General features: G+C 42.5%; 1 protein-coding gene across 10 annotated transcripts in view; it reads left to right on the top strand.

Moving 5' to 3' along the window:
* RYR3 (ryanodine receptor 3) overlaps window positions 1–14,513 on the top strand; it is a 582,715-nt gene that overhangs the window by 264,333 nt on the left and 303,869 nt on the right. For all 10 annotated transcript variants that reach the window (XR_016217200.1, XM_089309149.1, XM_070053265.2 and 7 more), the window contains 2 exon segments: window positions 727–801; window positions 3,382–3,538. Coding sequence is in view for 9 of the 10 variants with exons in the window: in XM_089309149.1 (XP_089165275.1) it covers window positions 727–801; window positions 3,382–3,538 (232 nt within the window). In the remaining variant the exon portion in view is untranslated.

Raw genomic sequence — 14,513 nt, 5'->3', positions numbered from 1 at the left:
TGACTGCAATGTGCAGTGTAGAAAACTGAAGGAGAAATTAAGTGAAAGCCAAACAAGATCTTGAGTTGATCTGGTAATGATGCCCAAAGCTTGGTGTCTCAGTTTTGACAAATAATCTACATTAATTCAAGGTGATGACATTAGGGGAAACTGAGTCAAATTATATAGGAGCTCTCTGCACAGTCTTTGCAACAGTGTTGTCAATATAAAACTATTCCTAAGTGAACACTTCATTTATAAACACATTTTTTAAAAGGAGGCAATAGTACAGTAATAAAATCATGAACACTACAATGACTGAGCCCACAGCTTTGTTCCAAGTTTCCTAGAACAGTGGAAATGAGTTCACACTGCATTGAATTTGTGTGACAAAAACATTTTTATAAAAGACCTAAACTACTCCAAGGAACTTAACCTAAAAGAATCAGGGCATTCTGTTTGGTGATGCAACATGTACAACTGGGTATGAGTGAAAGGGGTGTGTGCTTGCCCTCTTTTCATTGTGCATCTGATAATCCATGAGTGTCCATCACAAATAAGTGATAAGCAATCCTCCCCCATTGCACTGCTTATATCCTGCTAAGAGGGTGAGGTTGGGGAACTATGCCTCCTTTTGGCTGTCTTTGTGTTTTGTTGACTCCCCAAGAGCTTAAACAGCAAGACTGTAGCAACTTCTGCAGGGAGCTGTTCCTCCCTGCCAGTGCTGATTTCCAACTTTGCTCACAGGAGGATATTCTACGAAGCTGGGGGAGCTGGGACCCGAGCCAGGTCTCTATGGAGAGTGGAACCCCTTCGGATAAGGTAATGGAGGGACTGAGAGGTTCTTATTACAAAATTACTTTCTTTACTAGTAGTGTTTTCTCTCCTAAATTTTTATTTTGCTCCATCACTGACAAACTCAAAATCCTTGGTTTAGATATAAGTTCTGAAATTTCTGTGATTTTGGTTTTAAAGAACACACACACACACACACACACACACACACACACAAACAGGTGAGGGGTTTCCACGCCCACTGTTTTAACTCCAAGACTAGACAACTCTGCTGCCCTTATAGTAACTGAGTTACAAAGCACAAGCTTGGACATGGCTGTGAAAGCTGTCAAAGTTCCTCTCCCATTTGTTTTCTCCACCAGATTCCCTGGAACTCAGTTAAGTCTTCTCTCTCCTCTCAGCTGTTTTGTTAGCTACAGTGGAAAGTTAGGTTTCAGTGACAGCCAGGAAGGTAGTCCACATAGGATAAGGATGCTGAAAGCTCTACTAGAGATATAGCTGGGAAGAAAGCAGCATTTACCAGAACTCTTGAGTGACAGTATTGTGCCTGGGTGGAGGGAACAGGAGGCTGAGGCTCTGCAGCCATGGGTTGGGGTAAGAATGGTGAAAATGCGGCTTGCTGAATTTCAGACTACTGAAAGCAGTGAAAGACAAGACCTTTATTTTGCTGAATGGGTTTGTCAGGTAGGCTGGAGCTGAACTGCTTGTGATGAGAGAGGAGGGTGAAGTGTGGTCATCAGTTTTCTTTCTCTGCCTTTCCCTCTCACTCTCTGGTCTGTCCCTGAGTGCACATTTCAAGTAAAAGTTTATCTCATGAGGGGTAGATGCTTCTAGGGGTGTCTTCAAGCTAATTCATGGGGGTACCCAGAGAAGATGTTTCAACATACATACACATACAAAATGCATACAAATTTTTTTACTGAGAAACCGTAGCCTGCTGTTTTAAGGAGCATTTGGTGTAAGGAGGACTCACTTGTTATGAGGCATTTACATTCTGTTTCCACTCCCATTAAAAATCTGACAGTTCCGTATCTTAATGGATTCTTTAAAAGATCAAAATAAGCGTGTTGATACAGTTTGAGTTATGATTGTTCTTTTCCCCAGAGACCTAAACGTGAAAAGATTAGTCTTCTATCAATGTGGTTTGGATTCATTGGTGCTCCAAACAGTTGAATCAAGTAGATAGTGATTTTAGAATTTGATGCATAGATCCCTCAAACATCTTATTATAAATTGAAGATAAAATATGAGCTACTGTATATTCAGTGGGTAATTTCTCCCCAAAAAACCTGTTGTTGAATTCTAATATTTTTTTTGACAGGCAGAGTTAGACAATGAGAGAGACAGAGACAGAAAGAAAGGTCTTCCTTCTGTTGGTTCACCCCCCAAATGGCCACTACGGCTGGTGCACTGCAGCTGGCATTATGCCGATCTGAAGCCAGGAGCCAGGTGTTTATCCTGGTCTCCCATGCGGGTGCAGGACCCAAACACTTGGGCATCCTCCACTGCCTTCCCGGGCCACAGCAGAGAGCTGGACTGGAAGAGGAGCAACCGGGACAGAATCCTGTGCCCCAACCAGGACTAGAAGCTGGGGTACCAGCACCACAGATGGAGGATTAGCCTAGTGAGCTGCAGCGCTGGCCGAATACTAATATTTTGACATAGGACCAGGACAAGATTGATGTTTAACATGATATCATGCTTATTTCACTATTCCTACATGTTTTACTTTTTCTCACATGATTTATCTCCTTGTAATACAACACAACACTTTCTGGATTTTATGCTTGTTTATCATCTCTCTCCCTAGCAAATGTGAGTTGCACAGAGTTTGTCCCACAGCTCATTTTTCCTGAGGATGGGACTCATTGTAGTAGTGAAATGTTTGAGTTCAGATGACACGTTTGGAAATGCTTTGCTCTCCCCTAAACTGGGTTTCAATTAAAAGGCAAGCTCCCAGCCGGCGCCACAGCTCAATGGGCTAATCCTCTGCCTGCAGCGCCAGCACACTGGGTTCTAGTCCTGGTCGGGGCGCCGGATTCTGTCCCGGTCACTCATCTTCCTGTCCAGCTCTCTGCTGTGGCCTGGGAGGGCAGTGGAGGATGGCCCAAGTGTTTGGGCCCTGCACCCACTTGGGAGACCAGGAGGAAGCACCTGGCTTCTGGCTTCAGATCAGCGCAGCGCGCCGGCTGTGGTGGCCATTGGGGGGTGAACCAACGGAAAAGGAAGACCTTTCCCTCTGTCTGTCTCTCTCACTGTCCACTCTGCCTTTCCAAAAAATAAAAAAAGGCAAGCTCCCTTCTGTCTTGTGGTCCTTTGCATCAAGACCCTTCAGTAGAGTGAGGGGAAATTGGAAACTTGTGATTTCTGGTTGTGCTAAGTCATTGACATGCCCTCAGGTTCACATTGCTTGTTGCTATTCTTATGAGGGGTCAAAAGAGAGCATGATGGTGCATTGTAGGCAGACATGAAATCCAAGGGCAAGGCAGGAGATGGGTACATTATCCCTTAAGGATGAGGCTTGGCCTGTGTAAGAAGTCACAGGTAAATATTGAAAAGGACTTCTTTTCATATAATTACCATTTCTTGTCTGTTTCACCTGACCAGCTGGAGTGGCAGTAACATCAGATGGGGCCAGGCCTTCCGACTCCGGCATCTCACCACAGGCCACTATCTAGCCTTGACAGAGGACCAAGGCCTCCTGCTGCAAGACCGGGGAAAAGCAGACACCAAGTCCACAGCCTTCTCTTTCCGGCCATCAAAGGTAAGGTGCAATGAAGCGGGCTTTGACCCTGTTCTAAAAGTGAAAGTTCTGAAACCTCTGGGTAGAACTATGACTGAAAGGAAAGTAGGCTGGAACAAAGTGAAATTGGAAACTAGACCCATAATAAACACTTTCTTTTTATTTTGAAAAGAGTTCATGGAGGAGCATGTACCTTGGATGAAGGTTGAAAGACTGGGTAAGAGTGGAAAGCCCTAGAAAAACCAGGTCTCACAGAAACAGACATTGTTATGGAGAAACTAATGGAAAACATTGTTTAATATGTTCTAAGTTTAGTAGCTGCCAAGTTACATGTTTCACTGTCTGTTGTTAGGCAATGCTATCATAGAGCTATGAATTGAATTTCAGAGCCATTTCATTTAAATCAGTGAAGTGATTTCCTCGAGAAAAATCTAGAGGAGACATAATTCTGTACATGCCATCATCTCGATACTGTCTTATTGAAAGTGACTTATGGGCCAGCGCCACAGCTCAATAGGCTAATCCTCTACCTGCGGCGCCAGCACACCAGGTTCTAGTCCCGGTCAGGGCGCTGGATTCTGTCCCGGTTGCCCCTCTTCCAGGCCAGCTCTCTGCTGTGGCCCAGGAAGGCAGTGGAGGATGGCCCAAGTGCTTGGGCCCTGCACCCCATGGGAGACCAGGAGAAGCGCCTGGCTCCTGCCTTCGGATCAGTGCGGTGCACCGGCAGCAGCAGCCATTGGAGGGTGAACCAACAGCAAAAGGAAGACCTTTCTCTCTCTCTCTCTCTCTCTCTCTCTCTCACTGTCCACTCTGCCTGTCAAAAAAAAAAAAAAAGCGACTTACACTGTCTTCATTCTTTTCCATGCTATCTCTATTTCTCAAATCGCTTAGCTTTCTCTTCTACATCCCTAATCTTAATCAAGAATGGATTCTGTGGTAGGTAAGCTAACCCGAAGTGAACGGCTTTGCCATTTGATGTGTCTGTAGACACTTTTTTTTTGGGGGGGAGGGGACTACATACTTAATGTGCAGCCAGGTTTTGACTGTGCATAACTCAGAGCTGGATCTGGTTGAGTGGCCATGACTGCATGCTGCACTAACTTCGGATGGACAGCTGGATGCTCTGTTGCTTTGTGATTGTTCTGGAAGGATCATCCAAGCATTGAGAGGCTCTGGACAGATACACGTACAGTTACCAGGAAGTCTGTACTTTCTAGGAGGACAGCTCAACATTTCCTCTGGGGGTTTCATCTCCAGTTTCATTCTTCTTTGTTCTTTTCCAGAAATAGTTCTTGATGTGTGTTTTCAAGTAGATTTCAGTAGAGGGTTATTGACGATTCTGTTTGTGTAAGACTTGGTATGAAGCTGACAGCCGAATTTTCTATGGGCCATTTCTGCTTCCAAATGCATTAGCATAGAGCAGTCTTTCAGAAGAGGCTCAGAATCCTTTATTCCCTTTTTATTCTATGATCTTTTTAGGCAGAGAAACTCTAGCATCTATTTTTTTTTTCTCCCTCAAGTTGCCATACATTAGAATTAGGCTTTTAGTGCACCTATGTTCAACTGTAAACATCTTTCTGTATCTCCACAAATGCCTCTCAGACATCACCTTGCATCTGTTTCCCTTCCAAGAGAACACTGGCTCCTTGGTTTCATCTTGGTTTTCTGAGCACATGTCCTTCAAGTCATCATCGTTTCTTTCTGAATTTCCCAGCATACAAGGAACTTTTAAATTCAAATTTGTTAACTGTTTAACAAACATTTCGACCTCCAGGAAGTAGGTTAGGGTGGTAAAACTTGGTAAAAGAATCAAAGAAACAGTTCAGCAAAGTTGTAAGACCAGAGATGGGAACAATCATATTCTTCCCTGAGAGATAATTGGGTTGTAGAGTGAGGGGTGCCAGCGAGTTGGGGTGGGGTGGGAAGTGGAAAGCCAGAAATGATTCCTCTTGGATAATGGCCAAGTAAGCACCTTCCTAAGAATGCCGAATTGCCCTTTCTCTTATCATTTTTTAAAGGTTGTTTTATTTATTTGAAAGAGATAAAGATATCTTCTATCCACTGGTTCACTCCCCAGATGGCCACAAAGGACAGGTGGGCCAGGCCAGGACCAGAAACCAGGAGCCAGGAGCTTCTTCTGGGTCTCCTATGTGGGTGCAAGGACTCAAGTACTTGGGCCATCTTATGCTGCTTTCCTAGGTGCATTAGCAGGGAGCTGGATCAGAAGTGGAGCAGCTGCTATGCATGAACCACATACCCCCACCCTTTTTTCTAATCTGAGCACTCTACCCCTTTCTTATTGGCCTACTTGACATGTGCTTCCCTGGGGCAGAACAGTGACCACAGGGCCTTAACCATTTCTGAAAGGGGCTTCTCTTACAGCAGAGGAGCCTGGCAGCCTTCCAGGCAGCTGGCAGGATCTTATTCCAAGGGGATTCTTCCACTGCATTCCCTTTTTTGGCTGAGCCTCCTAGAGGGTGGCTCATCGTTGTGCCATGGTCTCTGGGGACAGCCAGAAAACCTCAGAGCACGATGGAGTTCTTACAACACTCCTTTCACTTGGCACTACTCTAGACTCCAAATACATATTACGTTCAAAAGGACTACTGCTTATCTTCCCAACTCACTGTTCCATGCACACAGAGGCAAGCAGATGATGGCTGGAAAGTCATCACGGTACCATGGGGACCACCAGCATAGCAGAACTGGAGGTAAAAGTCATCCATGAGTCACACTGCGCACTTGGCAGTGTGGTTACATTTTTTTGGAGTCACTCTGTTAGAGGCTTTAAATAACTCTCAGGGCACTACCATTCATCCCAGCTACCTTCATTGCCATTTAAAAAGAACCAAAATTAAAATTACCTAGGCTCCATGGTAGGTAGAGATACGACTGTGTTCCTCCCTGAAACTGGGGCTTCCCTGGGAGCTTGTGTGAGCAGGGGATTTGAGCATCTTAGGCTGTGAAGCTACACAACGAGAGACAAGTCTTGGGGGCAGGGGGACGGGGAACACGTGACTCCACCAAACACAATATCCACTTAGCTGTGGGAGAAGAACACTGGAGATGCCCTCATTTTTCTGGTTCCTTAGGGGCCTCCATTATAAACATATTCGCACCTTGCTGGGTGCAGTTGATCCTCCTTAAATGCATTCACGTGTGTTTCCCTTCTGGGTGGCAGGGTGGTCTCCAGCAGAGGTTTGGCACCCTATTTTCCTCTGCTTTTCAACAATGTTGGGGCATTGAGTCTTCTTGCTGCTCTTGCCTGTTATAGACATTATGTGAGAGTGACACAGAAGAGAGCATGCAGTAGCCTGAGACAGAGCTGGGTGATGGCACATGAGTTGAGTGGATTCACTAGGAAGGCAAATGAGGTGGAGACAGTGAGCCATGTTCTATATAGTGGAAACATGATGTTTATCTGATATTCTCTATAAGTTGGAGAATCTGGAAACAGAGACTCCTGGGGAGCGTACTGCTTGGAGTTCAGTCACATGTTTTAGGAAAATTCTGGGTTAGCTGGTCCATGAACACTTGGTAATGATGAAAATCCCACTCTGGGGTTTTCTGTCAGATTGCATTAGCCTGTGACAGCCATGACTACTAAATCACCAGCCATGGGACAGCTGCAGGTGTATGTCAACAGCCTTATCAAGATTCCTTACAAGGAGGATGGCAGGTGCCCTGTGGATCTTGTATGCATACGATAGGAAAGTGATAAAGGGTGGCCATGTCCAACCACCAGCTGCTGTTACTGGCCTGGGTCAGATAAAATCACATGGAAGACTTTGAGCAAGTTATACAGATATGTAGAATAATGAGCAGAATGTGACCTTGGCTATGATTCTCTCTTGTATCCAACACACACACACACATAAAATTTGAGCAGGGTGAGCCATATCTAGCTGGAAGTCAGAGATGTATTGTTGCCTCCTAAAAGCAGTGTCCCAACTTTGTTCCTTCAATCTGCAAGTGGTGTGAGGTAAGACACAGCATGGCTTCAAAGTTTCCTGAACCTCGCCTTGCTTCCCGTCTGCACTCTATGAGACCCAGAACACAATTCTTAATCTATTTGCACCTCCTCTGAAGTCTCTCATAAAAGATGCTTTCAGATATGACCCCTGCCTGCCCTTCCATCATGTCTCCTGCCACTTGCTGGTGGTTGCCTTGAGCTCCAGAATACTAAGTATTTATCAGTCTGAATGTGTTATTTTTCCCCCGCCACCAAACCTATGCCTACAATGCCTTTACCCTCCTTACATTGCTGCTAGTGAGCTGCTTTTCATACTTCCATACAGGTGTCAGGTACCCCTATGGGAACAAGCCTTATTCATGAACTCCCTCCAGTGGATGACAAGACACCCCCCTTCTTTTCTTGCATCCAAAATCCTCAGACAGCATATGGCACATAGTAAGCTTGAAGACTCCTCGTTGAAGGGGCATCTACATATCACACACTGAAGTGCAGAGTGAGATTCATTTTATTTCACCCTCCATCATCTTCATAGAAACATTCTGTCATCATAATGATCATAATGTACTCATTTTGCTATCATCCTCCCATCCCTGCACGCATTCAATGAAACAGATTCATTTTACTTTGGACATCCTAGTCAAATTTCTGTGAACTTGATTTCACATCATTTATCCATGGTCCTGACATTGCAATGCCATTCCCCAAGGATTGTCGGATAATGTGATTTAATATTGACTCTGGCATGGCAATACTATCTGTTTGGATGTCGTGTCTCAATGTCAGTTTATAGCACTTGAATTCCTTTCAGGGAAGGGTGAATTAATAATGTTATAGCAGGCCTTATTACATGTAGCCATTTATTTTATAGCTTCTTCCTAAGTGCTTTAGAAAGGTACTTGAAATGACTGCACAATAAGTCTTAAAAATATTGAGATCGAATCTCAAATTCTGCCTATTTGGTTGTGTAGGGGCATAGAGCTATCACTATCCTCAACTAGAAGAAATTGTTCTTCAGTGGATAAAAAACATTCAATGCCAACTTAGTCCACATTTATCAAATAGCTACTCTATGCTAAGCACTGTGTTCCTGCCTGGACAAGGTGACTTCTGCACCTGCCTTTCATGTGCCCTCTAACCTCAGCAGCCTGTGACAGCCAGGCTGATGGTGCCTCCGGCTATGAAAACTTCAGCACGGAGCAGTTCTGTTCTGCCAGTCCCTTTGCTTGCTCACACCAGTGTTTCTTCACCCAGTTATCAGCTGGAGGAAAAAAAGGGTAAACAGCAAAGGAGGGAATGGTTCAGGGGGAAATGGGAACATTCAAATTCAACTATTGAGGGGCTGGCCTTGTGTCACAGTGAGCTAAGCCACTGCCTGCAGTGCTGCCATCCCATCCTGGAGCACCGGTGGGATCCCAGCTGCTCTGCTTCCCTGTCTGGCTCCCTGATAATGTGCCCGGGAAGGCAGCAGAAGGTGATCCAAATGCTCGGGCCACTGTCACTATGGGGGAGACCCAGATGGAACTCTGGGTTCCTGGTTTTGGCTTGGACCAGCCCTTGGCCATTGTAGCTATTTGAGGAGTGAATCAGCGGATGGAAAATTGATCTTCTTCTGCCTCCCTCCCTCCATCCCTCTCCCTCTCTGTTTCCATTGTTCTCCCTTCAAATAAATAATAAACTTAAAAAAAAAAAAAACTTCAAACTTTGGGATTAGCATTGTGGCACAATGGGTTAAGCAACCATTTGTGATGCTAGCATCCCACATTGGAGCACAGGTTCAAGTCCTGGCTACTCCCAACCCAGCTCCCTGCTAGTGTACCTGGGAAAGCAGAAGGTGGTCCCAAGTATTTGGGCTTCTGCCATCCAAGTAGGAGTCCCAGGGTCCTGGCTTAGGCCTTGTCCAGCCCAGGCTGTTGCAGCCATTTGGAGAGTGAGCCAGTAGATGGAATATCTGTTTCTTTCTGTCTCTCCTTTTCTCTCTGCCACTCTGCCTTTTAAATAAATACACCTTTTTAAAAAATATTTAAACATCTAGAGAGAACACCATGAGCTGCAGTTTGATTTTTAAAAAAATGTGCAAAGGATTTTTAAGATTTGACTTGAAGTATTTCCCCTAGTCTTTATTGTTTACCTTGGAACAAATAGAAAGGCAGTCAAGAAAAACCATGGGCTTTGAAGTTGAAGAAGCCTGGATTTGAACCCTTGTTTTGCCATTTTCCTTGACCTGAATGTTCTTTCTGGTAAAAATACAGGTAAAAATTGTTTGTTTTAAGGGGTTCTTATGAGAATTAAATAACACCAGGAAGATGACCTGAGGAAATGGAGCAGTACTGCCTACCTCAGGGTGATGGTGTGTGGTAAAGAGCCCAGTACTATGACTTCAGCTTGTGAACTGAGCCTTCCCCCAGGGCGGCAGGTGAACCTGCTCTGCTGAATAGTAGAAGGCCCAAGAGAGTACTTACAGCCAGTCTTGGGTCTGCCAATGTCCTGCAATGTATGATTATTAAGCCACTACTAAGATCTCAAATTCTAGATGATAAATTCAGAAGTGAGCTCTGTAGGTGTAGAAATGAATCCAAAGGTAATTTTTGCAAGGCTTTCTCCAGAGACCCCTAGGAAGGAATAGCCCAACCAAGACTTTGTCTAAGGCTTACCCCAGAATCCACAAATGGGCCCCATCTCCCCCATCTACTTTTCCCGTGGACAATTTTGAGTGTTAATAGTCAATGTTAGAAAAACACTTTGTTGATTTCTGTGGGCACAAGTGTTTTAAATGATGCTAAGTAACAATAGATTTCACTCAAATAAGCATGATTTAGGATGTTCTTCATTCAGGATGTCATCCCAGATACTAATGCTAAGACTTACAGCTCAACCATCTCTAGCCATATTTCTTTTCAGTACTTCACCCATGTTTCCCCGTGTGTTGGAGGCTTTTCATTATCTATTCTGGCTTTCTTAGAGATGTCATTCCAGATAGTGATTTGAGGGAAAGAGGCAAAAGTACTGCATTAAACAAGAGTTCAGTAGGTCATTTGGATTATTGGTGATGGTGGTTGCTTTCTACTGTAGGACTAAGAAGACAATATGCTATTCCCTGTGACCCTTAGAAGAAGATAAAGTATTATTCCAGCTGCCTCTCCCACAGAAAGTCTATTGACATTGTGAGTTTGAGACATCTGAATCTGTAGGTTAAAGATCACAGCCTTGTTTTTTTTTTTTTTGTTCAAGTCCCTGTCTAGATTTTACCCTTCTTGCCACACCAGGCCCATAATAGAATGCCATCCCCTCCAAACTCCCTTTCCCTTTTCTGTCCCCAGGAAGAACTCACATGAGGGATATGCCTTGTATGAAGCCATATCTATTGCCCCTATCAGAGCTGTCCTCCCTTCCAAACTGCAGGTGCACCTGGAATACAGACCATCTGAACTTGCTGTGGTTATTGATGCGTGTGTGTAACTCCTATAGCTTATATAAACCCAAAGCCAATTTCACAAAGGAATAGTATGTATTTTCGACTTTTCTTCAAAATACTTTTAAATAACTTAACCATATTTAGTTTCGTAACTATGATAATGATGATAGTAGTCATTCCAATAATTCTGCTCAAATGACAGTTGGGATTTGGCATTGTGCCTGACTTTGGATTCTCTTCCATTACTTACTACCTTTGTGGCACTGGACAAGTTGCTCAGTCTCTGAAATACTCTCTTTTATCATACATAAAGTAAGATAATAAAAACAATAGAGATATTGAAAGGTTTACAGAAAATGCTTATAAGGTATGCATATGATACTTGTCAGTTTCTAGGTCCTTTATAATCTAGGCAATAGGGTCGTCATTACAAAGAACTTTGCGGGATACCAGACTCAAAGTAGGAACTGAGCAAATAATAGTTCTGGTTCACTTCCTTGTTCTTAAAGTGATCTTTAAACCAATCTGGAGAATAGCAACTTGATCAATACTCATGGACAGTTAAGATATGGTCACAAGCATCTCATCAATAAGCTCACAGTCGTGGCAGAGGATAATGATTATTGCCCTTCAATACACATTAGGCCAAGTAGTCATGCTTTCTTGGAATCAGCTCATCACCATCTGATAGAAGCAGTGTTAGTGCATGTAAACAGATATACAAATTGAGTGCCTGCAAAACAATAACAATAAAAATTATTTGCAGCCTGTTTTCAGCAGAGCACTATGTTCAGTACAAAGACAAACAAATCCCCATTTTGCGCTTCAAGAATTAGCAATCTGGCAGGAGCAGCTAGTGGACCTGCAGCAGTTTTATGCCTGTCTAATAAGGTAGATTTTACTGTTACTCATTTGTGATGAAGCCAAGCAATCAGGAGATGGCTGGCATTGAAAGGATGGTTGGTTACTCACAGTTCCCAGGAGGAAGGGGTATATCTCCCACCATGCAGGGCCACAGGGTACCAGTCATGGGGCAGAGGAAGTGGGGCTGGGGGGAATACAGAAGAAATGTGGGAAAGAATAATTTTTTGGTTTCCATGAAAACTACTGGACAAAGAAAGATGAAAGGATTTAATACTGGCTATTTTGAATATTGTCAGCTGGTTTGGAAACATAGGGGTTATTGCTAGTTAGCCAGCCCTAGGAAAAGTACTCTCCCCCCCAACCAAGAAGCTTTTGTAATATGAAAACATAATAATATACAGAATAATTTAAAATATAAACAATATAGATGTCAAGATGCAGAGATGAGGTAGAGGAATTCTAAGCAGAAAGTGTAAAGAGTAAAGGCCCACAAACATCAAAATAAGCATGTGTGGTCTAATTTGATTAAAGCATATGGTATATAAGAACTTCAAAAATTGTATTCTACAGAACTTGAATTCTTAAAGGAGATGATTAGATTAGCCCTAATCTTTAGGAGGTTTTTGTTTTGGCAATAGAGTTGCCAGATATGGGGCCATGGTCAAGTAAAAGCAGAGGATTGTTAGTTTGCTTTCAAGTCAGAAAGAAACCACCAAACTGCTATGAACCACACCAGGATTCTCTGACAACGATCTCTGGTTTCCTTTCTGATTTACCGTTATTGCCGTTTGGGGCTGGGTTTGATTGCTTTTAGTGCTGATCTTTATCTCTGTGTCTTAGTTTTTGTTGTTGCTGACATCATTCTTGAAATTAGAAGTGGCTTCTGCAGTGACTGTCACAGAACTTTGTCAATGCAAAGATACAGACTCTACATTCTACACAGAATAATGACACATTTCTTTGAATGACTCTAGAATAAGAGAGCCTAGGATTTAGTTTCTTTTGGCAAAGCCACATTTAAATAACTAAAAAGTGAAAAAATAAATGGAGTAGACATGTCCATTGGTAGTTTCGGAATATGTATTCTCTTAACCAGGAGTTATTAGAGGTCAGTGTAATTATTCATATTTCATAGTTGCAGTGTCTGTTATTTTTATGTCACTGGATTGGCCATGGTTAGCAAACAGTCTAGAGATGGAGGTTTTGGCATCTTTTATGTCTTGTTACTGGCTTGAGTTCTATAGAAATGTGAATACGTCTGAGATGAAAATCAAGTATCATTTTATAGAATAAGTGCATTCTTTTGTATTAAATTGTTTTATTTTTGGGAGTTTTGATTACTGTGTAATGCTTATACATGTTTCTGGAGTACAATGCATTTTTGACCAATTGCCTATAAAGAAAAGTCCAATATATAAAATTCTATACTCCCATAGCCTTCTGCTATAAAATCAGAAATGTTTTTCTCTGGAAATGTTCATCATAAGAAATAAGAAGTCACATTTAACAATGCAGCCAGCATTCCAGCACATATATTTAAAAAGAATTTTCTTATGAAATAGTAATATTGCTCAAGATGTTTTTAACTGTACACAAAATAACTAATTTTGCTTTTATGAAGGGTTGAGGGAAAAGAAATGAGAGCTGAAATAAAAAATATAATCACTGAATGATTACTCATATACATTCCATCAATATGTGTTCATCAAGTAACTGGTGCTTAATTCTCTGCATTGGAAATCCAAAGTTAATTGAAATTTAGCCTGTGCTCTTGAGTCTTTCACAGCCTGACAAAAAGAAAGTGCCATGTGAACAAACAGTGTGGTGTGCATTATAGGGGTTCAAAGGAGGAGTGATTGTATGCTAAGGAAATGCAGTAGGAAAGACACGGAGAAGTAGCTTCTGAGCAGTATTTTGAAGGTTGGGAAGGAGTTCAGGGTAGTGAAGGAGAGTAGACTCTGGGCTAAGTGTCTCGGTTTTCATTCTGGCATTATTCCTTGAGTGACCTTGAGAAAATTACTTCCCAAATTTTCTCATTGGTAGAACTGGGGCAGTGTTTGTAGCTGTATCAGAGATTGTTATGAAGAGTTAATACCTGTCCATGTAAAGAAGTTAGGACACTGCATTAAACATGGTAAGGGCTCAATACATGGGTTGCAGTTGTTCCATCATTAAGAATGAGAGGAATGTTACCACAAGCAGAGAGACTAACACATCACATTTTTCATTCTGTAAAATATTCAGAATGTCACCTAGTTAATGGCTTTTACAAATGAGCAATTTAACGCAAGATGTAGAAAAGAAATGGAAATAGAGTAGAACCATTCAGAATAGAGCCACAGAGGCCCTGATTGATAAGAAGGGGGAAAAGTTACCATGCATAGATCAAGGATCTATTTTGTGACACATTCTTGTGACAGACACATCAAGTTGTCACCATGGTTATCTGGTGCATAGTAAGTCCCTCTTACATAGTGGAGAATCGGTAGTGAAACAGTGGCAATTGAATAATGAGATCCATTGACTGTACAGTACAACTAAGGGGGCCCTAAGGGACTAATATGCAAATTACTATATTAACTTGTGTCAAAGTGGCACCTCCTGCTGCTCAGAGTCTCCTTTTGCTGCTTATTTTTATAGGAGATTTACATGATATTAGTTTAAAATTCCTGAGTCAGGACATTTATATAAGATAATCATTAAAATTACAAAAGATATCACTTGGCGAAAATAAGTTAATTAAA

This window comes from Oryctolagus cuniculus, chromosome 12 (genome assembly GCF_051225735.1).
Source record: "Oryctolagus cuniculus isolate XC-2025 breed Fujian yellow rabbit chromosome 12, ASM5122573v1, whole genome shotgun sequence".
Lineage (NCBI taxonomy): Eukaryota > Metazoa > Chordata > Mammalia > Lagomorpha > Leporidae > Oryctolagus > Oryctolagus cuniculus.
This window is presented reverse-complemented; position numbering and strand designations above follow the sequence as displayed.